Source organism: Chaetura pelagica, unplaced genomic scaffold (assembly GCF_000747805.2).
Source record: "Chaetura pelagica isolate M959 unplaced genomic scaffold, ChaPel_1.0 scaffold294, whole genome shotgun sequence".
Taxonomy (NCBI): domain Eukaryota; kingdom Metazoa; phylum Chordata; class Aves; order Apodiformes; family Apodidae; genus Chaetura; species Chaetura pelagica.
This window is the reverse complement of record NW_009953068.1, coordinates 1,210,026-1,210,493: the sequence shown is the minus strand read 5'-3', so window position 1 is coordinate 1,210,493 and position 468 is coordinate 1,210,026. Positions and strand designations below refer to the sequence as shown.

Sequence of the window (468 nt, the reverse complement as noted above, 5' to 3'; positions counted from 1 at the left end):
GCCCCCTGCCGGAGCCCCGTCCAGGAAACCTACTTCCAGCAGCTGGGCGCCGCGCCCCGCAACTCGGGCGTCCCCAACCCCCATGACAGCGCCTTCAGCCTGCCCAGCAAGGCCAAGCAGAAGCTGCTGAAGCACGGGGTGAACCTGCTCTGAGCTGCTGCAGTGCAGCCCAGCCTGTGCTGAAGCCAGTTCGTCTCCAAGAAGCAACATCTCCGAGCCATTTGTTTGGAGGAGGCAGGAGGCTCCGTGCTGGGTCTCTGGGGTCTCCAGCCTGCCTTGCCCTGAGGAAGGGACACTCTCACTGCCCTGCTCCTGCAGCACGTTTCATGCTGGGGCAGGGTCCTGGTGGCACTAGCACTTACCAAAGACTGCAGACAGGAGTAGCTGTGTCGGGGTGCTTGGTTTACATTGACTCTAGGGCTGCTCTTCAAGTGCCTTGACCTAAAGTGAAGCCTCCCCTTGCTCTGA

General features: G+C 61.5%; 1 protein-coding gene across 1 annotated transcript in view; it reads left to right on the top strand.

Annotated features, from left to right (window-relative positions):
* Positions 1 to 153, top strand: part of HPS4 (Hermansky-Pudlak syndrome 4) — an 11,269-nt gene extending 11,116 nt beyond the window's left edge. The window contains 1 exon segment of the mRNA XM_009996861.1: positions 5 to 153. Coding sequence (XP_009995163.1) covers positions 5 to 153 — 149 coding nt within the window.
* Positions 154 to 468: the final 315 nt, after the last annotated feature.